The 22,500-nt window shown below is 39.9% G+C and overlaps 1 protein-coding gene across 1 annotated transcript in view; it reads left to right on the top strand.

The window, feature by feature from the left end:
- The window catches only part of RYR3 (ryanodine receptor 3), a 537,566-nt gene that overhangs the window by 451,427 nt on the left and 63,639 nt on the right, over positions 1 to 22,500 (top strand). Inside the window, exons 70-75 of the mRNA XM_019551798.1 lie at positions 1,096 to 1,266; positions 5,183 to 5,242; positions 5,822 to 5,953; positions 6,765 to 6,877; positions 20,152 to 20,248; positions 21,633 to 21,742. Coding sequence (XP_019407343.1) covers positions 1,096 to 1,266; positions 5,183 to 5,242; positions 5,822 to 5,953; positions 6,765 to 6,877; positions 20,152 to 20,248; positions 21,633 to 21,742 — 683 coding nt within the window. The remainder of the gene's footprint in view (positions 1 to 1,095; positions 1,267 to 5,182; positions 5,243 to 5,821; positions 5,954 to 6,764; positions 6,878 to 20,151; positions 20,249 to 21,632; positions 21,743 to 22,500) is intronic.

The following is a 22,500-nucleotide window of genomic DNA, read 5'->3' as shown; positions in this document are numbered from 1 at the left end:
GTAACACTGTGATAAAAACTGACAAATGATGGATTTTAATGGTTTCTATCATATCCCCACATCTGCCAAGCATAATGTACACAAAATAGACAACAGCATTCCATTTACAGAGGGAAAAGGATGTGGAGGGTTAATTGCAAGCATCTGCTCTTTGTAGTGTTTTATGCCTTAGGCCCAGTCCTGAATTTTTGTCTCGGGCAAAATTCCCATTGAGAGTTTAGTTCACGTATGGAATTCAGGATTGGGCTGTTTATGTTGTTGTTTACCATAAATTCATTAATTGTATGGGTCTGTTTTACAGTAAGCTGTGCTATTGCTAAGGATTTGATTTGCTACGTTAAATTCAAAAAATAAATGATTTGGGGCTGATTTTTTTAAAGCAAAAATGTTTATTTAATAACACTGCATATCGTCTATTATAGCTAGGTAGAACAAATGTTATTTGTGCCACCTGTTCAGTTCTCATCTCTTTGGCTTCCTTTATCTAGTTTCTTCTTTGACCAAAGCTGCTAACAGATTAATTTATTGTTATTACAGAATTGTTTTAACTATAATCCACCCAAAGGAGACTACTTTTTTACCTGCACCAATTCATTAGTGGTCTGTTGTACTGAATCAGTTCCTTCTAGATTTTGATCAACAACAAAGGAAATTCACTTCATCCATTCACTTAGGACTCAGACCCTGGAGAATCTTGTCTGATACAATTCTTAACAACAATCATTAGGAATTAAACTATTTCAGAATGCAAACAGATAGTTCATTAAAACTGTGGTTCAGTTTTCAATTATATAGATCTATGTGTCTGATTTAAAAGCTGTATGTGATTCAGAATTTGTTTGCAAAAAAAATTGATCAAACAAAATTAGGTTAGTACTGTCAAAAGAATGAGTACTAATATTCATATTATTTGAAAGCAAGAAATATTTTTACTTTTTCTACTCAAACTCTACAATTCATTTTTATTTTACCACTTTTAACTATGCAAAATGTAACTGTCAACAACTGTAGTCTGCAAGTAGAAGTGAGGAATCATTTTATATGCCAGAAAAACTGTATTATTTGGAGTATTCACAACATGTCTTTTATTTCTAGTCTGGAGGACAAGACCAAGAACGAAAGAAATCAAAGCGTAGAGGAGATTTGTACTCAATACAAACTTCCTTGATTGTAGCTGCACTTAAAAAGATGCTTCCTATTGGTTTGAATATGTGCACACCTGGAGATCAAGAGCTGATTTCTTTGGCTAAGATTAGATACAGCCATGTAAGTCTCTTTTATAGTGATTTTCAAAATAGTAAAACAGAACCTCAGAAACCAGACTGCGAAACATAGATTCATAGATATAGAGTTGGAAGGGACCTTGTAGATCTTCTAGTCTGACTGACTCTCTGCCTTGAACAGGAGAGAAAACTGGGCTCAAATGACCCCAGCTGGGTAATTGTCAAGCCTCCTTTTAAAGACCCCCAAGGCAGGAGCCAGCGCCACTTCCCTTGGAAGTTGGCTCCAGATCCTAGCCACCCTGACTATGAAGTAGTGCCTTCTAATGTCTAGTCTGAACCTACTCTTTAACAACTTATGGCCATTATTCCTTTTTACTCCAGGAGGTGCTCAGGGGAACAAGGTCTCATTCCCTGCTGGTCCCCCCTAGTAAGTTTATAGATGGCCACCAGGTCCCCTCTCAGCCTTCTCTTGTGAAGGATGAACAGGTTAAGGTCCCATAGCCTCTCCTCGTAAGGTCTGCCCTGCTGTCCCTGGATCATGTAAATAGCCCTCCTCTGGACCCTCTTAATACTGTCCACATCCCTCCTGAAGTGCGGCACCCAGAACTGGATGCAGTACTCCAACTGTGGCCTAACCAGTGTCTCATAGAGGGGGAGGATCACCTCCTTGGTGCTGCTTGTGATGCATCTATGGATGCATGACAAGGTGTGGTTAGCCCTACTGACTGTGTCCTCGCATTGGTGGCCCATGTTCATCATGGAATTGATAATGACTCCAAGATCTCTTTCTGCCACTGTGCTTTTGAGAAGGGAGTTCCCCAGCCTATAGGTATGGTGCTGGTTCTTACTGTCCAAGTGCAGCACCCTGCACTTGTCAGTATTGAATCCCATCCTATTCTCATTTGCCCACCTCAGTAACCTGTCCAGGCCCAGCTGTATCCTGTCCCTCCCTTCTAGCATGCCAACTTCACTCCAAATCTTGGTGTCATCCAAAAATTTAAACAGGGTGCTTTTCATCCCCTCATGCAAGTCACTAATAAAGAAATTTAACAGCGTGAACCCAAGGACCGAGCCCTGGGGGACTCCACTGCTCACATCCCTCCAGGTTGAATAAGGCCCGTCATCCACCACCACTCTCTGAGTGTGGCCCCACATCCAATGATTTTGTGACTTGATCATAGAAGGCAATCAGGTTGGTCTGACAGCACCTGCCCCTAATGAAACCATGCTGGTTGCCCCTGAGCATCATCCCCGCTGCTGGCCCTTCACAGATGTGCTCCTTGATAATCTTCTCAAAGAGCTTCCCTGAGATCAAAGTAAGACTAATGGGCCTATAGTTGCCCGGGTCCTCCTTCCTCCCTTTTTTGAAGATGGGGACCACATTGGCCCTCTTCCAGTCATCCGGCACCTGGCCAGAGCACCATGAGTGCTCGTAGAGCCATGCCAGGGACCCTGCAATAACCCCTGCCAATTCTCTCAACACCCTAGGGTGGAGAGCATCTGGACCTGCTGATTTGAACATGTCCAGCCCCTCCAGAAGCTCGCTAACTCGGTCTCCCTGACCCTAGGCCTGACACAGTCTCTCCTGAGTCCATCCTGAATCTTGGTGGGGGAGTCCTGTTCCCTGCACAAGAAAATGGAGGCAAAGAAATTGTTAAAAAGGTCTGCTTTTTTTGTCTGGTGCAACCACCAGATTGCCTAGTGTATCCTGCAGGGCCCCACATTACCCGGTGCCTTCTTCATACTCCCTATGTATTTAAAAAAGGACTTTTTGTTGTCCTTGATCCTTGATGCTAGCCCTAGTTCCGTATCTGCCTTAGCTTTCCTAACAGCCCCCCTACATACCCAAGCAATAGCGGTATACTCCTCTTTGGTGATAGCTCCTCCCTTTCGCTGCATGCACACCTCCTTTTTGGCAATCAGGCATTCCCAAATGCCCTTGGTGAGCCAGGAGGGCTTTTGAGCACTCTTTCCCCCTTTGATTCTCACTGGAATTGTCACCCTTTGGGCTCTGAGTATCCTCTCCTTAAGGAACGACCACTCATCTTGGGCACCCAGTTCCCCTACTCTCCAGGACCCCAGTGCCTCTCCTACCAATCTCCTCAACTCATTGAAGTTGGCCCTCTTGAAGGCAAGGGATACTGCCTTGATGCAAGCCCTTGACACCTTGCACTGGATGGTGAATGCCAGCAGGCAATGATCACTGTCATCCAGGTGGTCAAGAACCTGGAGTCCCCTCACCAGGTTATTGCCTGTGGCCAGGACCAGGTCCAGCAGGGCATTTCTCCTGATGGAACTGTGCACCTCCTGAGTTAAGCGGAGGTCCTGTATCCGGGCAAGGAACCTTCGTGAGCGTTCTGACCTGGCTGACTGCTCCTCCCAGCAGATGTCCAGGTAATTTAGATCACCCATGACAACTACATCCCTTGCCTTATGTGCCTCTGCAAGCTGACCTGAGAATTCCTGGTTGGGAGGTCTGTAGTAGACCCCCACCATTAAGTCCCTTTCCCCATGACCCGCCTGTATTCTGACCCAGAGCACTTCAGCCTGCCCCTCCTCTGACCCCATCCTGCTAGTTGAGGATGCATATTGCTTTTTAACATAGAGCGCCACACCCCCGCCTTTCCTCCCCGCTCTGTCCCGCCTGTATAGTCTATAGCCCCTAATGTTAACTGCCCAGTCATGGGATGAATCCCACCAGGTTTCTGTGAGCCCTACTATGTCCGGGTTTGCACTAGCTATCCAGAGAGCGAGTTCTGCCTGCTTATTCCCCATACTATTAACATTGGTATAGAGGCATTTAAGGCCATGAATTGGTGCATGTGCCACCCCCCAATTCCCAGGGTTATCCAGATCCCTATCACTTACCTGTGTACTCCTTGTGCACATCACCTGTCCTGGTTGGGAGGTGTCCTCAAATCCTTCTGTGGCCCCATTCCCCGGTGAAGTTAATTTAAAGTACGCCACATGAAATCAGCCAACCTGGAAGAGAAGACACGCTTGCCTTTAGGGGAGAGGTGTAGCCCATCCCACCCCAGCAAGCCCCCTGTGCAAAAGTCCTGGTCGTTATCCAGGAACCCAAGGCCTGCCTGGTGGCACCAACTCCAAAACCTTCGGTTGACCTCACCAATGCAGGCCTCATGTTGTCATCTGTGTCTACTCACCAGGAGAATAGAGGAGAATACCACCTGTGCCCATCTCCTTGAGCTTGGTCCCCTGGACCTCGAAGTTCTTCATGATGTGGTCTGGGTTGCCTTTGGCTGCGTCATTTGTTCCCACACCATGGGGTACTGGTCTGAGGGTCAAATGTAGGCTGGGATCCTGTCTGTGATATCATGAACCCTAGCCCCCAGCATGTAGCAGACCTCTCGTGCCATGGTCTCAGGCTGACAGATGGGACCCTCCGTTCCCCTTAGGATGGAATCCCTGATGACGAGGACCCGGAGTTTCTTCCTCGTGGTGTACCCACTCTGCGCCATCTGTCTTGCGTGGAGTGGCACTGTCCCGCTGGAGGCATCCCCTTTGTCCTTCTCCACCAGGGCTGCAAGGGCCTCATATCTGTTCCCCAGTTGTACCCATAGATGCCTAAGTTGTTAGTACATATTAAATATTGCAATATGTCATATGGAAAATACACCCACAGGATATGAGTGGAAATGTGCAAACAATTGTGTGTGTATATAAACTTATCTGGGAAAAATGGCAATCTGTTTTTATGTGGTTGTCACAGAACCAAATCCCAAGAAATTTTTTGTTACCATTTAATTCTCCTTAGATTATGGCCAGTATTTTATGGCTACAACCTAAGTGCTTTCTAAACACTCCCCCTCCCCACCCCCAAATTGAATGTTCTTAACATAATGTTCCAGTACTTTGAATTAAATGTAGAATATGAAAAAACTATGTTTTTATTAGATGAATTTCAGGCAGAAAGTAAAGGTTTTTATCTCTTTCTGCAGCGAGACACAGATGAAGAAGTCAAAGAACATTTACGTAACAACTTGCATTTGCAGGAAAAGGTAATATATAAAAAATGAATCTGAAATTAGATGAAACTCAAAATGGAAATATAGAAAAATTTGGAATGTTATTATTCCATTTATCAAATCAGGGGTTTTTTGTAGTTTCCTAGATTTTTAGGTTTCAATAATCCCTATAAACCTGTACAAGTTAGAAAAATAATAGTTTTGTAGATCTGAAGCTAGTACACTCTTCTAAAGATACTGTTCCCATACTTATTTTTATATTAGCCTCCTATTTTTAATTTATTTGAAGACATCACAGACTTTCCAGACTACTTTACCAGGATCCATGAAATCACACAGAGCACTTGCTGTACAGTCTGGGTCCAGCTGTTCAAGTATAACAAATGTCATGCTTATGAACAGTAGAGACAGATAGGAGGTTTACCAGAAGGGGAAACATAAGATATTGTTTCTAAACTTCCTTAGCCACATGACTAATACATAACAGTAGAAGCAGCAGTAGTAGTGGTATTCATTATTTTAAATCAGTCAGGTTTTCTCACCTTAAGGGATATAAAAAGCCCAATTAATTATTGAAAGCATTTTTAATAAGATACAAAATGTTTATTTTAGTCTGAAGACCCAGCTGTGAAATGGCAGTTAAACCTGTATAAGGACATTATGAAAAGTGATGAGCCCTCTGATCCTGAGAAGACTGTGGAACGTGTGCAGAGGATTTCAGCAGCTCTCTTTCACCTTGAACAGGTGATAAGGATCCGTCTATCTTGTAGTTAATTTAACTTAAATCAAGAGGTGAAGTTCTCTGGCAGTCCAGATGATCACTTGGTTGCTTCAGCAAATGTAATCATTGAACATAAGTTTCTAGTTGAAGCTAAAATGTATATCTTATAAATTGTTAATTAATTTCATCTTCCAAAGTATCTAAGTTCTGCTTAGTCCATTGCTGTGGCAGTTGTGCTTACCGCTGCCGAATTCTGTAAACCGTTTCCCAGCCCCAGTATTGGAATTCAGCACTTTGTAGTGAACAGGTTTGCATTTTTAAAAGATGTGTGAGTATGTTTTTAATATCTTTTTTTCAATGAAATGTCAATCTGTCCTTCATTTCTCTGTGTGAAAATAATTGCATTAGCAATTTTGACACCTTTAGTATACTCAAATGATATAAGTTAAATACAAGAAGGCCTTTGTGTCTGACTTGCATTCTGTCCATTTAAAAAGATCTTATTTTCATGCACAACTGATAGTGGAAAAATTGTTCACAGAGGGACTATGCATGCAGAGTTGCACATAAATATGGAAATTGTACCTTGAGTCTCATGTGTGAGATTTGCTGACAGCAAGGTATGGTCTTTATGCAAATTTGGGAGCTATTTTCTATGACCCTAAGTTTTTTTAAAGAGTGATTTTTCATTTAAAACAACATTTCTCAGAAGATAGGAAGCTTTGTAATACCAATTAGTTCATTTAACTTGCAGGCATACTAGTCAAACATATTAAATGTAACAAACTTTGAAGTATTCATGCTACACATTTTGAAAGAAGTGTTTTCTCATAGGTCGAACAACCACTAAGATCGAAGAAAGCTGTCTGGCACAAACTCCTGTCAAAACAACGCAAAAGGGCTGTTGTCGCTTGTTTTAGGATGGCACCATTGTACAATCTGCCAAGGTAGATACTTTAAAGGTTCATTGATTCATGAGCTTTACTGGGGAGCAAGCACTTCAAGGAAGAGCAGGAATTTCTTAACACTCACTGCATCTGAATTTATTATCAAAAATTGTTGATTTGGCAGAGCTTCTATAATTGGACATTGCTGTGACTTTCTGAATTTAATAAGAATAACAAAACCTAAGGGCATTTACATGTATTTACATTACTTTTGACCACACTAATCTTTGGTGCTTTGGCATGCTTAGAAAGCTGTTTACACACATTTGAAATGTCCACTGAATACTTGTCATAGATTTTCTTATTTAATTCATTCCTCTGGGTAAGAAAATAGGTTTTTATATCAAATAATTAAATTGAAGACTCCAGTGTAGGAAATACACTACTTCACAAAGGCATACTTCAGGTTTTTGGGGGCAGGGTTGGGGTTGGTTTGTTTTTTACCAATTTTTATCTCATATAGCCCCTGGTATACTCCAGGCAGCTGTATCTAGGCATTTCTGTCCATTTTCTCCTTTCTGTCCTTTTCTGTCCATCATTCTCCTGATTCTCATCCCCATAGTATTTTTTCCCTTTATTTTTAGCTTCCTTTTTTTGTGGATGTCCCTCTCTGTTCTCACCCCTACGAAGGCTTTTACTGCTTAGCTTGGGAGACCCAATTTTTAGCTATGTTGGGGTGGGCCTGTATAAATCTTGCAAACGATATGTGTGCTGTGGGGGCAGAGCATAGACATTTGGAATTCTGGACTTGTGTTTTCAGGCTTTAGCCTTGCTCACTTAACCTAGACTCATAAAGCTGGAAAAAAGTCATCTAGTCAATCCCATTCCCAGACAGAACAGGTTTTACCATATTTAAATCAGCCCTGACACATGCCTGTCTAGTTTCTTCTTAAAAGCCACCTGTGAAAGATTCTACAATTTTGCCAGGTAATTTCTTCTAATATCTAGCTGCTCTGATATTTTGGAAGTTTTTCCTAAGCTTTAACCTGAATCTGCCTTCCTGTTGTTTAAATCCATTGCTTCTTGGCTTACCCGCAGCAGGTAGGGAGAATGATTGTTCATCATACTATTTATGGCAAATTTCAAATATCTAAAATTACTATCATATCACCCCATAAAATTTGTTTTTCCTCCAGACTAAGCATCCCCAGCTCCTTCAAGCTTTCTTCATATCACCTGCTTTTCAGTCCTCTGATCATCTTCATTGCTCTCCCCTGGTTCTTGTCTAATTGTCAACATTCTTCTTAAAATGTGGTATCCAGAACTGTACACAATATTTTATTTGAGATTTAACTACTACTGAGAGGAAAGGCATTGTTATTTAATGCATCTTGGATATGATGCTTCTGTTAAAACAACCCAAGACAGCATTTGCCTTTCTTGCAACAGCATCATATTGCTGTTTCATGTTTAATTTGTGATCCACTATAGCCAACAGATCCATCTCAACAATGTAGTGTCCAGCTAGCTAGCCCCCCATTTTCTTGTTTTGTTTTTCCTTCCTATGTGAAGTACCTCACATTTACTCATATTAAATTTCATTTTATTACTCATGGCCCAGATCTTCAATTTATCATGATCTTTTTGGGAATTGAAGTCTATCCTCCAAATTTCTACTAATCCCATCCAGTTTTGCATAATCTGCAAATCTGATATGCATCCTCTCCACTCCTTCATCTGAGTAATTAATAAAAATATTAAACAGCAATGGACCTAGAACCTTGCAGAACTCCACTCAAAACCTCTTCCTAGTTTAATATCAACGTACTCATTGTCTGCAGTCTTTCAGCTATAGCACATCCTCCGTTATCCAAACAGTAACTTTTTTTTAACTAATTCTTGATATTGTGTAATAAACTATTCTGTTTTAAAACTTTATTTAATGTAGTTCTGTATATTCAAAGTGTGATACAGTATTATAATTTGTAAGTGTTGGGACTGTATAGTATTCTGTTTTACTTAATACAATACTGTATTTCTACTCTCAAACTTGTAACTTGCCTTAAACTTTGCTGTATTTAATATACCTTATTTACTTGAATATAAGATTACCATGAATATAAGACATCCCCAAATAATTAGATTATATATATGGAAAATATTTACATTTTCATAATTTTTCAGGTATGGAAACTAATTATTGCAGGTTTGCCTTGAATTTGTCCCCCTCCCACTGCCACAGCAAGGAAAATAAATCTGGGTGGTCAGCTAGCCCCCTTAACTTCTGTTCCCCTCACCTTCTTCCCTCTTCAGCCCTTAACCCACCTCAGACCCTGCTCTCCATGAGCACATGGAAATAAGGTGGGGGGGAGAATTACTACAGTTATCCATAGACTTAGTTCATTCAGAATTGAGGCATTTTACCTTTTTTTAAAACTGCTGCAAGTTTTAGCACAGGTACTCCATAAATATGGTTTTAAGTAGCACTTCTGTACCTACTTATATATAGCACAACCTATGCATAATATTAAGCTAAGGCCAAAAAGCTTATGACTTAACAGGCCAGTGGGCTGGGCCCCAGCAGAGTCAACAGTGTTTCAAGCCATGGTGACCCCATAGTTCAGCACTGTTCAGTATATATGTATGTATGTATTCCAGATACCCCCCACAAAGGATCCATTGGCTAATCAGGTCCCCACCTATGACTGGAACCAGATGTTCTTGTTATGAGTCCTGGGATCCTCCAAAAAATTATATGCAGATGAGGCACAAGACAACCTGGTCCAGCTTCACCCAATGGGACCATACTAGTCCATGCGTGGGATGGTGTCCATGGGTGGGAGGGGTGACAGTGGGATTCTGGGTGAATTTTTGGGGGCCCTATTTACTTATGTTTGCCAGATGTTTAAGGGTGATGATGAAACAGGAATCACTGGAAATGGGAAGGAAAGGCACAATTCGGCTTTTAGAGTGAAGAGGAAATCAAAATATATTCAGTGCAGTGGCTCACCATGACTTGAAAGAGAGCACTGAGGGGGACTGTGCACAATGGGCAATACCATGGATCTTATTACAGTGGGCTGCACTAACCTGTCCTACCTGGCAGGGCAAATACTGTGACCACTAAGGCAGTTTTTCTAGCTGCTAGGGATAACTGCTTTTCTGCCACCTCCCATTTGCTCTCAAGTGGGAACATCTCAGCTTTATGACTACTTTATGGAAATGGGCAGCTTCTCCCTAGCTTGCTCCTGTGGCCTTACAGCTGAGGGCAAGCGAAAGGCAGGGGCATCTGAACCCCAAGCTTCCAGGCTTGGGCCTGCACGTAGGATGTCTGCCAAAGGATTTGGAAACATCTGAAGCCCCAGGTGGAGAATGGTTGCCAGTAGTAGGGCCACTTATGGTTCTGGGCAGACTACCAGATTGGGAATTGATTTGGCTGATATGGCTTGGAACATGAAAAAATTTCCATTAAAAAAACAAAGGTTCTCATCAGTACATTTGCCCAATGTGGTTCACAAGTTTTATAGTTATGCTCTGTGTTGGCTGCTTTAAGGTTGGTTTCTGTTACTGAGCACTTGTTTCCTTTGGCAGCTGTTTTATCATAGATAATGTATTTAGTGTAGTTTCCTTGTATGCGAATGTAAGACAAGGAGCTTTTCCCCCATGCTGATTGTGGGGGAGGGGAGAGACTTTGTCTTGTATTCAAGTAAATATGGTATCTACTCTTAAGTCTGATATGGATTTCTGTTATGTATTATGTGTTAGTATACAATACCCTCATAAGATGCCACAGTTTCACTTACCCAAAGGAATTCAGCTCTCCAAACAGCTTTTCAGCATATGCTTTCCAGAGAGTTTGGATATCTAAGGATCTGCTCTAATTGTATATCCATCAAATGATTGTTCCTTCTAGTCCATATTTGTCCAGCTTGTTTGTGAAGATGCCATGTGGCACGTGTCAAAAGTTTACTGCATTAAAAATATGTTACATCTACGATATTCCCTTTATCCACCAATCCAAATATCCTATCAAAGAAGAAAATTGGTATGCTTTGGCATTATTTGTTCTTAACAAATCCTTGTTTATTTCAAGTAATCCTTTTTGTTGTCTAAATGCTTCCAAATTGATTACTTTAGAATATATTCAAATAACTTCAGAAGCCAGGCTGACTGAACTAAAATTCTCTGGATTTTCCTCCCTACCCATCACCTTTTTAATGATGTGCACTCTGCTTTTCTCCTGACTTATGGAACTACACCTCTCTCCCCAGTAATAATTGCTAAGGGATACAAATATCTTCCTATACCCATGACTTGAATTTGTTCAAAAAAGTAAAATATTACTTGATGTCCTCATCTTCATCTGCATCCTTTCCCCCCTTTTTATATTTGTTTTGCTAACTATCAATTAACAGTTACATTTTTGTAAAGACAGAAGCAAAACAAGTACTGAGCAGCTTGACCTTCTTAGTGTCTTCCATTAATCATTCACCTTCACCCTGAAACAAGAGACCTACACTTTTTTATCGTTCTTTTATTCTGGTGTACTTAAAGCAACTACTTGTTGCTTTTAACATCTTCTTACAAGTGTAAGTGGCTGCATCTCTCTTCCTTATTTTGTCCCTACATACTTATGCTGTAACTTTCTATATATCTTTAATGACTGTCTATCTTTTGATATTCAGTTCATTTAAAATATTCTTTGTGCAGCTGTGTCAGTCTCTTGTAATTTCTCCCATTTCTTACTCTTTGGAATGTTTTGCAATTGTGCTTCTGATGTATCTTTTGGAAACAGCCAGTCCTTCACTTCTTTTTTCCTTTTAAATTATCCATCAGTGTATTAGACCTCACCTGCTATTTTGTGCATTTGTTAAAATCTGTTTTTCTGGAGTTCATCTTCCTTATTTTTTTCACCAGCCTTGCTCTACTTGGGGCCATGAATGCTATAAATTCAGCATCATTTCAACCCAGGTTGCTGGCTACCTAACTAACCAACTCTTACTTATTGGTTAAAATTGAATGTAAAATAATTCATCTGCCCGCTTCCCAGTCAATTCGTCAACTTCCTTGACCATAAATTTGCCAACCACACATCAGAAACTTGATGGATATTTTATTTTTGGCTGTATTCTTCTTCCAACTTGTACTGAGTTAGTTAAAGTCTGTTACTACTTTTTCATATGTTCTGGATGATCCTGATAACCAATTCATAGACTCTGTCATTGGCTTCCTTCTCCTGTTGTGGGGGTGCATATCAAAATATCAAATGACTTCCACAATAATATCCCTATTTTACTCCTTTTTTTTCCTTTACCCACGTACTCCTGACATATCTAACACACCCCTCATTTTAAACCAAAAAGCAAATGTGTGTGCCAGTGGTTCTCAACTTTTTAGATGCAAAGCACCCTCCACCAATTTTCTGAATTTAGCAGCACCTTCTGTAAATGTGGGCACACAAGGGTAACATGCCCCCCTGACTTTGCCTTGATGCATAAAGCCCAGAGGTGCACCCATCCTCCACGCAGAAGTGTAAGGGCAGGTGCAGCACTTACTGTATCCTGTACATGGTGGTGGTGCTCCAGTCTGAGCTCTCAGGCAGAATGCTCCCTCCCGCCACTGCTGCTGCCTTGTCTGACTCCACACAGTGTCTCCTGAAAACAAAGGTGTGGCCAGCATGGAGCAGCACTATTGTTGAGAATCACTGGTATATGCTTTTGACATACAATTCAATGCCTCCTCCATTTTTTCCTTAGAAAAAAGTTACTCCCTCTAACAGAGATATGGAAATATTTGTAATGCCAAAAAGGTCATAGTTTTCCTTACATGCCATGACTTCCAGTTTATCCTTATTGTTTCCTCCTCTTGTACTGTATATCTTACATTAGTACAGGTATAGAAGACAACTTATTTCTTTGACTAGTGGTTCATGCACTTACCCTCATCTGCTAATGGTCATAAATAGCAGCATTATTGGCTGTTACATGTTACCTAAATGGATAAGCAGGAAGGGGAAGTGCTTAGAGAATCGCCTACCTCTTCATCATGCCATGCAACACATCTCTCAGATAGCAGGGGCATGCCATCAATTGGATGCCTCTGTCCTTCATAGGACTCAGTCCCTGACCACCACCAATACCATTCTTCTCATATTCTTGGGTATTCTACACATGGGCCCTTGATCCCTACAGATATATACATCTTATTTTCTAAGTAATGGGTCTGCTACTCTCTCCTTCTGCCACATGGGTCATGTAAGATTCATTATGTAGCAGCTGTGTTGAGAACCTGAAAGTAATCTCTCGCTTCTAGCTGTGCTGAATATTCTACAGTTTGCCTTGTCCTGGTATTCATAAACTGCCAACTGTCTTCTTCATTCTCCAACTTTGCCGAGTTCCACTTTGATTTCTCTCTTTACTGGGTCTGTTGTAGGAATGCATGATTTCCATCCAAGATATCTTCACTTACATTAATGCTTTAATAGCCAGATAATTGTGCCTCCAAACCATGCACCTTTTCTTCCAGTATGGTCAACAACTTGTTGATATTACGGTCAACAACTGTTTCAGAATCCTGTTCCATTTGGGTAAAGGACAGATCTATTGTCATGCCATTTGTTTAATTGCCACCATGTTTGTCCTTTGCCCTGTGCTCTTCCAAATTTGTGTAGGGTCTCTCAGGAGACCTCCCACTGGAAGTTGGAAAACATTCATTTTCTAACAGAATGCATTTCCTCCAATGAGCATGTGTGTGTTAGATAAATTTGGTTTCTTCCACAAAGAGAAAGGAAACCATTCGTGTTTAATGAACTTTGGCTGTTTGGAAATGTTAAAAAAAAAAAAAAAGTGCTTTGCACTTTACCAGAAGAAACAGCAGTATAGATCTGTATAGACTGGGTGCTTCAGCAGGGCTTTTTGGAGCTTTTATCTAAAGCTGATTCAATCAGCTATTAGGTAAAAGCACCAAAAAGCCCCACTAAAGCACCTAGTCTATACACACATCAGGCAAGCCAGGTCCAACTAAGGCACTGCCTCTCCTGGGAATGCACTCTAGGGCTTGGCATGGGAACGCCCTGAGTTTAAACTAAAACATTTTGCAGAGTGGGGTTTACATCTGCAAGCAGCCACAGTTCACAGAGTGTTTTTAAAGTGTTTAACAAAATGTATTCCATCTGCATCTTAAAAAATTAATATCAATTAAATTATTAAAATGTTTTTGTATGTCTGAAGTTGGATGAGTGTCCTGGCAGCTATAAATCTTGAGAAGAAATTTAGGTTTACCACTTTAGGACCAATTGAAAATCGCTTGTACTATGAGGAGGAACCTCATAAGGTCATCAAGTCCATCCACCTGCTCAAGGCGGGATAATTCCTGAGTAAACCCTCGCAGCCAAGCATGTCTAACCTGCTCTTGAAAGCTTCCAAAAATGGAGTTTCTGTAGGTAGCCTGTTCTAATGCTTTAAACACATTCATAATCAGAAAGTTTCTCCTAGTCTTCGAGGACTTCTACTGCTGAAGCTTGAGACCATGGCTCCTAGTCCTGTCCCCTGTAGTCATAGAGAAAAGTCCCTCTCCATCCTCTCTTTAATCACCCTTCAGGTATTTTAAGATTTATCACATCCTGTCTCATGTCTTTTCTTCTCCAGACTAAATAACCTTCAGTCTTTCAGGCTTTACTCATAAGTCTTGCTTACCAGCCTCCGAATCATTTTTGTTGCTCTGATTTCCTCCAAACCATCCTCATCCTGCTTGAAATATAGGCCCCAGAATTTGAACACAGTACTCCCTAGAAGCCTCACCACTGAATAGAGCAGAAAGATCACTTCCCTTGATTTGCAAGTGACATTCTTGTTAATACAACCTAAGGTGCTGTTGGCTGTTTTTGCAACAAGAGTACACTTTGGTCTTATATTCAGCTTATGCTCTATTTTAACTCCCAGGTCCTTCTCTGCAGTACTGCTGCCTACCCAGTTGTTATATCATCTATATTTGTGCATGCAGTTATTTTGTCCCAAGTGCAGGACTTTGTACTTGTCCTTGTTGAATCTCATCTCCTGACTGAAGACCATTTCTCCACTCTAACTGGGTCATTCTGGATCCTAGCTCTATCCTCCAGTGTATCTGCAGCCAACTCATAATCTTTCTAGATCTACCCTAGATAGGCTACTTGGTAGAAAAGTGTTTACCATATTATTCTGAGAAGAATGTAAAGAAGGGAAAAGGGAAGACTTAAATAAAATGTAACAACATACCAGGTTTTTGTTGTAACAAATGAGTAGAACAGAAAGGAGCAAACCATTGGGAAAATTGAGGGGACAGTTCCTTATATCAGCAATGTGTGGGTATTTCTTGATAAGCACAATTCTCTATTAATAAACTATTCAGAGTTTACTTAGCCCAGGATATACTTATAACCTCCAAAACTACTAGCCAAGTGATAAAAAGAATAAGCTTTCTTATTTTTTCTGTTTAAAAAAAACACATTTCCTTGAAATTGGTGAGTGCCTGTCTAGAGGATGGGAGATCAGAGAATCAGAAAAATAGAGCACGGAGGCACTCAGGAAGTCATCTATTCCAACCCCCTGTTCTAGGGAGGATTATCCCTGTGTAAACTTATCCTAGGCATGTTTGTGTGACCCTCACTTAAATGCAGAGGAAGAGAACTATTACTGCATTCTGCATTTTCAACAAAATATGAAGTAATACTCTTTGAAGTAGAAAACTGGCAAATCTGCTGAATCTGTTCCATGTTAGAAATATTAGGCCCAGTTCTTCTTAGACTTACAGGTTCTATGACTAATTTTCTCCTGATTTTCACTAATATTGCTGAGAAATGAATGGCCAAGTATTTCTGTGTTCAGTGTTTGTGTGACTTTTTATTAAACTGTGCTATTATGAGCAAGTATTTGGTATCCACTGCCTTCTCAACATACCTAAGCAAAGTCCCAAGAAAAAAATTGTTAAGATTGTAGACTTATTTCCTGATTGCTATGTGCAAAATGATTTTAAATGTTCTACAGACAGCTATTCTGTACACAATTCACAGCATTTTGACAGCAAGATAAAGCTATTCTGCCATGATACACATAATTACATAACTATCAATCCATCATTTATGTTGATTGTGGCATTAAGACATCTCTGAACACCAGGGAGTTTATTTCAAGGGTGTATTATTAATTATGAAAGCTGTGCAAGTGAATGCCTATATCAATATGGGTTTTTTTCTAATTTTTGTTTTGTTGTTATATTGGGGTGTAAGGGTCAATGCCAAATTTAACAATAAGAGAGTGAGTTTAAAAGATACCCCTGCAAATTAGTAAAAACAACTTTTCATCCTAGAAAGTGCTATGCCCTTCAGTGTTTGCAAATCCCTTCTGATCCATTCTTGAGATGTGATTTTCACGTTAGTCTCCCATTTGACTCTGATATTCTCCAACAAAATATTTGTCTTTATTTAAGGTTTTCTGGTGCATTGTCCATTTTAATGTCTGATGCATTGTTTTGCAGCTCTCTGTTTTAAAGCAGTGCATCCAAAAATTATAGATTATATAATGTTTCCCTGCAAACCTATTCCAAGTACTTCCTTTTCTAAGAGGAGGCTTGTGATGCAAAGTAAATACTTATTGTAACCTTACAAATTTTAGTTTCTCAAAGAGTGAACATTGCCAGTGCTTGGAAATACTAATTCTTTTTGTTTATTTATTAATTAGTTAATATTGCTTTAAAGAGGAAAATTATTATCTGAGTAATAAGTATATTCTCTCTGAGGTGTATGCGAGAAATATTGAGATGCTTTAGAGGAATGCACTTTACTAGTCTTTGTTTTTTTATTTATTATATACATGTGCATTGAGAGATACAGCAGATAGTACACAAGACAGTTATTCAAAAATAGCTTGCAAATACAGGCTTCTTTATCTTTTACTAGTTTACTGAATTTAACTTGTGCCTTTGTTGTTAGTTCTTCAATGAAAACCTATATGCTTTTCTTCAGACACAAAATTAGCAATTTCTTCCTGAGCACCTTTCAACGTGTTTGGCTGGAAAAAGTACATGAAAAAACTCAGTATGACAGGCTTATACTCATGTTAACGGTAATGTAACCTATGGAGAGCCTCTTCCTTATGCGCACACTTACTCCTTTCCCAGCCATGATTTGATGTTATCATAAAAACATGAATTTGTACAATTTTTAGAAGGGATTCTGATTGGTCAGTCTTTAGGAACCATTGATAAAATGCTGCAGTAAAGTGTAGTTTAGTTTCAAAAGCACAGCATGAATATTGTGTGTAAAATATTCTCTGTAGGTGAATATTTTATTTCTATATGTCAGATATGGCCTGTAATTTTAGCTTGTGTACACCCCACTTAATAACTTTTAACATCAGTTTGCTTAGGGTAGTGTCATTATGATAAAAAAAAAAAACAACACAAAAATGATGAATTAAACAATCTCTGCTTCACAGGGCATGCAGAGTGCATCTAAAAACAAATGTCTTTTTAAATAAAACATAGGTATGTCCTGTATAGGCAATGTCCTGAAAAATCTTACCACTGGGAACAGAATTCCATGTAATTTTTCCCAAACGTCTCACTTCTCAGCCTCTTGCAGGCTCATATCAAGTGATTTTATCCACCATGCCCAGTACTGTGTGTTCCTAGAGCCAGATTCTAGGTTTTTGTAAAATACATACTTTTCCATTTATGAATTCCTGTGGGCAGTTTAGACCAAAACATTTGACAAAACATTATTTCCTTAATTTGGGATTGAGATTTGCATTTGAGATAAAAGACTGTGGTTATATGTCAGTAAAAGTTATGTCAGTGATACTTATGATACCAACTTCACCAAATGAATTTTTCCATCTCAGTGCATCAACTCAGCCAAGGCAATGCTAATATAATTAAAAAAAAAATTAATCAGTTTGTAGATATATATTGCATCCCCTCAGCATAGTAAAATTTTGGGTTTAGTTTTATGCCTATAATAAAAGTCCAACACTGTTTCAATTAAAAAACAAATTTTACTTAACCATTTACTTTCTGGAAGAAATCTACTTTTTCCTGCTTATAGTCACAATTGAAAAGTGATGTTCTTTTGTAAAGATTGAGAAATCCCTATGACTTAGAGTTATAGCAAGAATAAAAAATTACAACTTTTCCACTTTAAAAAAAAATGTACTGCCAATCACTTTTTTTTCATAGAAATAATTCAGAAAAAAGCTACATTTGAAATTTGGTCTACAAAAAGTTTTTATGGTCCACAGTGCAGTTTGAGCATATTAGAACAAAAAGGTTACAACAGATAAAAAATAGGAGTATCACTTCTAAACATGATCAGTAGGCATCTACTAAGTTTTCTACCCAAGCCTGGCCTTTCTGTCCCTGCAATGCACATTGTCTGGCTGACTCATGTGTCATCATCGTTTCCCGCTCCGCCCCCCACCCTCCCCGCCTAGGCACAAATATGAGTTAGCTTGGAAATACCGCCATGAATACATGCACCAAAAATTGTTTCCTGCACTATGTTAATATAAGGAATAAGGAAAAATTGTGGGTATAAGTGCAGCTCTCTCTGTATTAGGAGCTGACTACAATTTACATTGCATTTTAAATGTTTGAAGCTAAACTTTCCTTTGCAGATAGCTTATTCATATGCCAACTTACAAATGTCACAATATTACATTATTTGAAGCTTTGTTTGTTACTTCGGTTTGCAAAACATTGTCTCCGTTCAAACAATAGCAGCACTAAAGGTGTGAAACTGACCCTCTCCCTATTGCACTGAGAGAGAAACATAGAGAATAACAGGGTGCATCCAAATGCTAACATTTGTAAGCACGGAGAATCTTACTGTTGTCCCTCATCTTCTCAGAACCCCCCTTTAAAAAAGTTGGGAAATGTAAAATGAAAGTTTATCTACCTATTTTATACAGTCAGAAGACAGAGCGGGGTGGCATCTTCTGCCTGCCGCCCCTCCCTACATGTTACAGGCATGCGATTACCTTAAGACCACCTACATGTGCAAAATAGCTATCATGCCATAAAAAGCTGCAGCAAGTTATGAAGCTAGACGTCAAAAATATGTATTAACTTTATAGCTGGTTGCTTTTGTATTTTAATTTTCATATGCAATAGAGTCTCCCCTGTGGCTGAGAGCCCTGTCAGCTGTAGGCTCCCAGCCACTGTGGTGCACCTTGCCAGCGGGGGCTGTAAGTGCTACAACTGCTAGAGAGGCTCAGCCCCTGTAGCTGTGGACTCTGGGTCCCAGCAGCATCCCACAGCTACCTGGACCCAGAGTCCCACAGCTGCAGATGCAGCATACCTCTTGGTGCTACAACCCAGCTGGGTCCTGGCAGCTGCAGGGCACAACTGCAGTCTCCCAGCCCTGGGGGTTCACGCATCTCCGAGGCTGGAAGATTGCGGCAGCTGCATCTCCCATCTGTGGAGGTGAATGGGGTGCCCCATGGCTGGGAGCCACTCAGTTAAGGGGGCATCCAGCCATGAGATCTTGCTTCTTGCTGGTACAGGAAGAGCCCAGGATCAGGCAATGAGATCTAAAGTACAATCCCATAATTGCGCTTTCTGCCATGAACGTGTGGCATGGCAGGAGGTGTGATTTTGTGAATTGCACTTTCGATCCCATCACACCTTTACCTGCACATGTAGATAGGGCTTTAGAGACAATATCTGATGAAATAAGCTTCATGTCATGAGAGTTTGTACTATATATGGTACATGTTTTGTTTTTTATTCACTTGGTTTATAAGGGTCAGATCTATCCTGCCTTCTGCTTGACTTCAGACTAACACAGCTAACTACATTTAACCATAGAGACTCACTGGTTCTGAGAAGTGCTTCAGTCGATCTCTAAGTGCCACTCTGCCCTGCCTTCTAATTAACACAGCTAACTACCTCTCTCTATTTTAAACAAGTCACATTGTATTTCCTGTGTGTTTTTTTTATTGTATATTTGAAACTTCTTTGACTAATGTCTATATAACATGACACAATGGTATCTCAATCCAGATAGAGGCTTTTGATGCTATCACAATACAATTAAGGCACAGTGCCAGTATAAACAGACACCTGCAGAGAACTATAATGAAATTAGGAGGTATTTGATGTGCATTCAAAGTGTACCCCACATATTCTCAGAAGTCTGATGAATGTACCACTGAACATCTCCATTAGTTTGGGTTTTATTTCACTGACCAATCAGAGGATCAAAATTGTACAAAATGCATATCCTTACTAATCATTAACTACCTAAGCTATTATACTATGTTCCTTTTACCCCTCTTGATCTCACTTTCACCCCCCCCTCCCAGGCACCGTTCTATTAACCTCTTCCTCCATGGTTATCAGAACTATTGGATAGAAACAGAGGAATATTCATTTGAGGAGAAACTAGTTCAGGATTTGGCTGTAAGTACTGACATAACTGGGCTTTAGGTATCAGTGCCCATTTTAATATATATTTTTATACATATTTTAACTGTGTTTAACTTTCTGTATCATACATTTTTGTCTACATTTATAAAAACTGCAATCCTCATACTTCAGGGCGTAAGCTGATTGCTTCCTGTGGATAGGAAGAAATTTACCTCCTATCTCAATAATGGATATTTAAGTGCATTAAAGGTGGTTTATGCCCTTGATTGAAGTATATGGTATTGTTCACTTTTGAAAATGGGACTGGATTAGATGGACTGCTTTTGTCTATATGGTAATTCCTATGTTCCTATGTGTTAATTATTATTTGTTTGGAAGCTTAACACAATTGATGCTTTTCCCTCCTTTTGATTTTTTTGTTGATGCATAATACTTTCTTTATTTTAACATTTTAAGCTTTAATGCAAGTTAAGTTATGCCATTTTCTTGTTGGTACTCTATAATGAAACGTAAATATGTTGTGGCCATATTCAGCAGAAATTCAGTCTTTATATAATGGATGTGGAGAATTGGTGACCTTCTGCATTTTAAACCTGAGTCTAATTCTCATTCAGAAAGATCACCATATCTCTCTTCCTTCTTCATGATGTGTCTTTGGCATCTTAGAAATGTTTAAAATACAATATCCTTGCTGCGTAAGCCCCTTGGAAAAGGAAGATATCAGTTACAAACCAGAAAAATATGATAAGGTCTAAACTCAACATGAGCTGCTGTGGGCTTTCACAGAAAACATGTAACGCCTTTTGAGAGGCACTGATATATTGGAAAAGCATTTGCATTTTTGAGAGATTATGGGTGATGCTATTCTTCTACATCTGACAGCTATAGTAAGGCCTTTATTTCACTTATTAAAAATATCAGCACCCTCCACCACTTCCCTGATGAGACAAGGATTATCATTTAAGATTAGACCATATGTCATGAGACTTGTTCAGTCTTTGGTCTTCATTGTGTTGTATTGTTTTTCTTCCCATTAACACACTTTCTTCCATACCTTTTCCTTCTCATCAATTTGTTTGGGAAAAGAAAGGCAGATTCAACAATGACACAGAAGTTTACAGATTAATTTCTGCTGAATAAGGTTTATAACTTTCATTTGCAACATATTGACTTGGATAAACTTCAACTTTCCTTTCAAACAAGAGTAACAGAATGAGATACTGTAAATGCTTCATAGCCATACAAACAGAATGTTTCACATGTTCCAAACTGCTGAATATCATCAATTTTGGAAAAAGAACATAAATTGAACAGAATGAAACTGTAATTATTTTTGCTGCATTCAGATTTCTCTGCTTTGGCTTGTTGTTTGTGTTGTTTCCACTTATGAAATGTTACAATGTAAATCTTTGTGTAGACACCACCAAGGAAAGAGGAAGAGGAAGAAGAAGAGACTGAAAAAAAACATCCTGATCCACTTCATCAGATTATCCTTTATTTCAGTCACAATGCACTCACTGAGAGAAGGTAAATAGAGCGACATTCTAAATTACATAAGACTCATTTTTGTAGCCTTATTTTCTCTTCATTGATCATAGAATTATACCATTAAGGTAAATTTAGTGTGACAACAGAAGTAAAAATATTACCACATTTTCTTGTGTTCAGCACGCCCCCAAATAAAACATGCATCGTGTGTTTAGAAAACAGAATGCAGAGTCATAGCTGACTGTGTGACATCAAGTAAGTGCTCCTGGGAACATAGAGTAGCCACGAAGGTTGGCATCCCAGGAAACAGGCTGGTGAAGCAGCAGGCAGCAGGAATTTCCTGTTGTGCCATATCTCCTGGAAACACTGTTTCCAGGAGGACCTAGTCAGTGTCCAACATGGTTAGTAGGCCTGTGTGAATAGGGAAGTATTCAGTTCAGATTTGGCTGATTCAGAGGACAGTGCTTCGAATCACTGTCCCCATTTGATTTGGCTTAATCAGAATTGGAGATTCGGTTCAGCTGGGGAGAGGCAGGCACAGCTGGGTGGCTGCAGGTTCTCCTGTGGCTCCTCTGGCTGTGGCTGCCTATCCCTGGTTGGGGAGCTGCAGGAGAAGCCCCCACGGCTGCCCTGCCCGGGCCCCATGCCCCATGCCAGCCTCCTGGCACTTCAAAAAAAAAAAAAGTTTAAAAAAGCACCTTGCACTCACTGGCTGCAGCAGCAGAGATCAGGGCCTCTGAGGGCTCATGGCAGAGCCCACACATGCCATGATGGGCAGTGAAGGGCAGCAGGAATTG

The sequence above is a fragment of the Crocodylus porosus genome, unplaced genomic scaffold, assembly GCF_001723895.1.
Source record: "Crocodylus porosus isolate Cpor-Errol unplaced genomic scaffold, CroPor_comp1, whole genome shotgun sequence".
Lineage (NCBI taxonomy): Eukaryota > Metazoa > Chordata > Crocodylia > Crocodylidae > Crocodylus > Crocodylus porosus.
The sequence above is the reverse complement of the archived record's forward strand: the minus strand, read 5'-3'. Positions and strand labels throughout refer to the sequence as shown.